This window comes from Strongylocentrotus purpuratus, unplaced genomic scaffold (genome assembly GCF_000002235.5).
Source record: "Strongylocentrotus purpuratus isolate Spur 01 unplaced genomic scaffold, Spur_5.0 spur5_scaffold_14, whole genome shotgun sequence".
NCBI classification, from domain to species: domain Eukaryota; kingdom Metazoa; phylum Echinodermata; class Echinoidea; order Camarodonta; family Strongylocentrotidae; genus Strongylocentrotus; species Strongylocentrotus purpuratus.
The window spans coordinates 30,328,646-30,332,019 of record NW_022145599.1 but is presented as its reverse complement, the minus strand read 5'-3'; the positions used below and the strand labels follow the sequence as shown (position 1 = coordinate 30,332,019).

The following is a 3,374-nucleotide window of genomic DNA, read 5'->3' as shown; positions in this document are numbered from 1 at the left end:
AATAATAATAATAACAACAACAATAATAATATAGCATTTAAACACGGCATCTCTCTATTCACCTATCCGGAGGCGCGAAACTAATTCATTACCCGCCATAGCATAGCTGCCAAGTGGGCGCTTTAGTATTCAAGGAATAAATTCCTGCTGGTATCCGTTTACTTCACCTGGGTTGAGTGCAGCAAAGTGTGGACAGATTTCTTGCTGTAGGAAATTAACGCTACGGATGTGGTTTGAACCGCCGACCCTCGAGTCGAGAGACGAGAGTCCGAACCTCTTCACCACAACGCTTCCGTTAATAAAGGGGGGGGGGAGGGGTTTTTGCTCCGAGGGAGGGGGCAGGGGGGGGGGGCTGGGGGGAAGGATTCATCTCCTTAGGCCCCAAATGTTGCAGGCATGTCTCAAGAGAGAGAGAGAGAGAGAGAGAGAGATGAAGCAGAATTAAACGGCAAAGAAACGATACCCCCGCCCCAACAAATAAAATAAATAAATAAATGTGAGAATAAACAAATTAAAAAAATGGATAATTACCAATTGTGCGCCCTTTTACCCAAAATTTGGCAACTATCAAGCTCCCAGAAACCACCCATCCGACTCCCACCCGCCCCTCGATGCGTGCATGTCTATTCAAGAGAAAGCGAGAAAAGGGGGGCGGCAGAGAAAAGAAAGAAAGAAAATTTAATAAAAAAAATAACCCTTGAATTTGGCGCCCCCATCAGGAAAGGGGGTTGTCATTTCGTCAAGCCCCCAATATTTCGTGCAAATCTGGTGAGAAAGAAAGAAGAAGCAGAATGAAGAAAAGAGCCCCCGGAAAAAAAAATAGAAAAATGATTACAAAGAAATAAAAGTAAATAATAAATTTAGCCCCCCCCCCCCCAGGCCAGTTGCCCTTTTACCCCAAATTTGGCGACTATTGAGCACCCCCCCCATCCCATCCCAACCTGCCCCTATCATGTGCGCATATCGGAAGAAAAAATTAATAAACATTTCAAAGGTAATTTCAGAGGTGGTTTGATTTTTTCTTTTCTTTTTTTAGTTCACCATAGTTTTTATTCGGTTATTTCAGTTCGCTAGTATCTCGCATCAAGCAAAGAGGAGATCCCCTACTTCGCTGCTATTTTTGGCTTAAAATTGCTTTTTATGACGTCAAATGATTAAAAATCATCAAGTTTTGGTATGTTTATATTTGCATATATTAGCATAATTAATATTATTGATATTAAATCCATAATAAACTGAGATTTTCAGCTGGGCACTAAAGTCCGGGTTTGCCCCAGTTGGTTGAGGCTTGTTCTGCCAAAATCTCTTATTGTTTGATTTCCCCATAGTCTGACAAGTTCAAATTATTCGATTTGCAGTCGCCTACTCCTCATCCTCGCCTTGTGTCTCTTTCACACTCTGCAATCCAGTTGGTTGAGGCTTGTTCTGCCGAAATCTCTTATTCTTTGATTTCCCCATAGTCGACAAGTTCAAATTGTTGATTCGCAGTCGCCAACTCCTCAAATTGTTGATTCGCAGTCGCCAACTCCTCATTCTCGTCTTGTGTACTTTTGGTACCGCCCCCCCCCCCCCCCCTCCCCTACAGAGCGATTTTTGGAGGGCCGGTGAAAGACCAATTTTTTCCGCCTCGGTTTAAAAACATTTCTTTTATGCCATCCAATTTCTAACGCACCCACCCCCCCCACCCCCCCCCCCCCCTTGAAAAAATCCTGCATACGCCACTGCATGGTACTATGTCCTCTCGGACACCTTTACCCATGCTTCTTGATAGTTTTCAGAATAAATTGTCAAAAAAAAATTGAGTTTATTTCTTCATGTTAATAAAACCTTTGTGTAGCTATAAGGTCCATGATAATGCAAGACATTTTATTAGTTATAAAGCTTCTTTCTCTCATACATGTATTTTCGTGTATGTTTTCTTGTGGTTGAAAAGACAATCAATAAAAACGACAGTGCAATTGCTTGAGTTGGTCTAATTGTTTTTTAACAATGTGTGGAGTTTTTTTTGCAGACAAATCAATTTGTTATGAAAATGAAAAGCAAGAAGAAAAGGGGATTAGGTATCATTATTTTTCCATTTTTTCTGCTCTTAAATATTGACGTAACACTTTGACCTGTACCTAATTGTTTTCTTTTATATTGTCAGGGAATTTGCAGAGCCAAATTGTGTAGGTGTGGCCTGGAGCTACCACGAGGCAGTTGCCAAGACACTTGAAGAGATGGATTTAGATATTGCTGAAGGGCTCATGTGGGAAGGGTTTCCCGATGATGACACAACCATGATCAAGACTACAATCAAAGACGGGGCTGATGGCATGGGGGACATATCTGTTCACAAAGGAGCATCAGATTCGTATTTGCCGGATAAGGCTTTCAGAGCTTCGTTCGCAGTGCTCAAGTGTGAGGCTGTCACACAAGATGGATCGACAGTGACTCTTTTTGAGGAGGAGAAGCCAAATGCTGTTCAGGTAAACAGACCAATAATGGAGGCGATTGGAGACATAAATTCATCCTCAACTTCAGCCCAGCTGCTACGAGATATTGAGCGGGAACGCAAACTCATGCACGACCATACCATGAAAATGTATACAGCTTCGTTGACGCGTCTTCATAAGCTTAAAATATTTAACAGTATGATAGATGAAAAACTAGATCGAGCAGATGGAGGATTGCAAGGCAGCGGCTCAGAATATCTGTGTACCCTCTGTCATGCCACGCGGGACACTGCGAAAACAGAGCTTGGCACCTTTCGTATTGAGAAGACTTATCAGGAGACAGCCGACATAGGCAGATATATGAAGGTCAATCCTGATAAGCTCTCTCAGGCAGAACTGGCGGACATCTCAAAGGGTGCGGAGAACTGGCGGAGCCAGTTCTCCTATCAGAGCCCCGTATAAAGCTGCTCCATGCCACACATGCCGACATCAACCTGGGATGCTTCTTTAAACGACTTCTTGTACGAGAGATTTGTGGAGTCCAGGTATGGGAGGCCACCCAAGACTGCGTTAATGTATTTATTCACGCTCGAACATGCACGCCGCTACATGTCCCTCAAGCGCAAAACCGAGAAAAAAACCATCTGTTCTGATTGACTTCGGAAACTTCCAGCTGACTGCCGAAATCTTCCGAACAGCCCCGCTCCTGCAACACGGCCGCTACACAACAGGCTGCTCGCCTGTCGAGTGTAGTGCATCAGGTACAATACACTGCGCACAGTGTAGCGAATCGCCCATGCCTCGCAGCTAGCAGACAAGCGAGGGTCGCGCGATCAGCCGTTTGCGTTAGTAAAAAGGTACACTCGAGTGAAGTCCCCTTTAGGTCAGAAATATAATAATGTATTGTTACTTTGGAAGATCGACGATGATGACGTGACC

At 43.8% G+C, this 3,374-nt stretch overlaps 1 protein-coding gene across 1 annotated transcript; it reads left to right on the top strand.

Annotated features, from left to right (window-relative positions):
* The first annotated feature begins 226 nt into the window (after positions 1-226).
* On the top strand, positions 227-2,897 carry LOC105444038 (V(D)J recombination-activating protein 1-like). The gene is made up of 2 exons (XM_030985210.1): positions 227-294; positions 2,147-2,897. Exons 1-2 carry the CDS (start codon positions 227-229, stop codon positions 2,895-2,897), a joined length of 819 nt encoding a protein of 272 aa, XP_030841070.1.
* The last annotated feature ends 477 nt before the right edge of the window (positions 2,898-3,374 follow it).

Bases quoted from the DNA above. Each gene is read 5' to 3' on its own strand.
- LOC105444038 (XM_030985210.1), top strand. From the start codon at position 227: ATGTGGTTTGAACCGCCGACCCTCGAGTCGAGAGACGAGAGTCCGAAC. The intron at 295-2,146 runs GTTAATAAAGGG...TTATATTGTCAG, and splicing joins CTCTTCACCACAACGCTTCC to GGAATTTGCAGAGCCAAATT.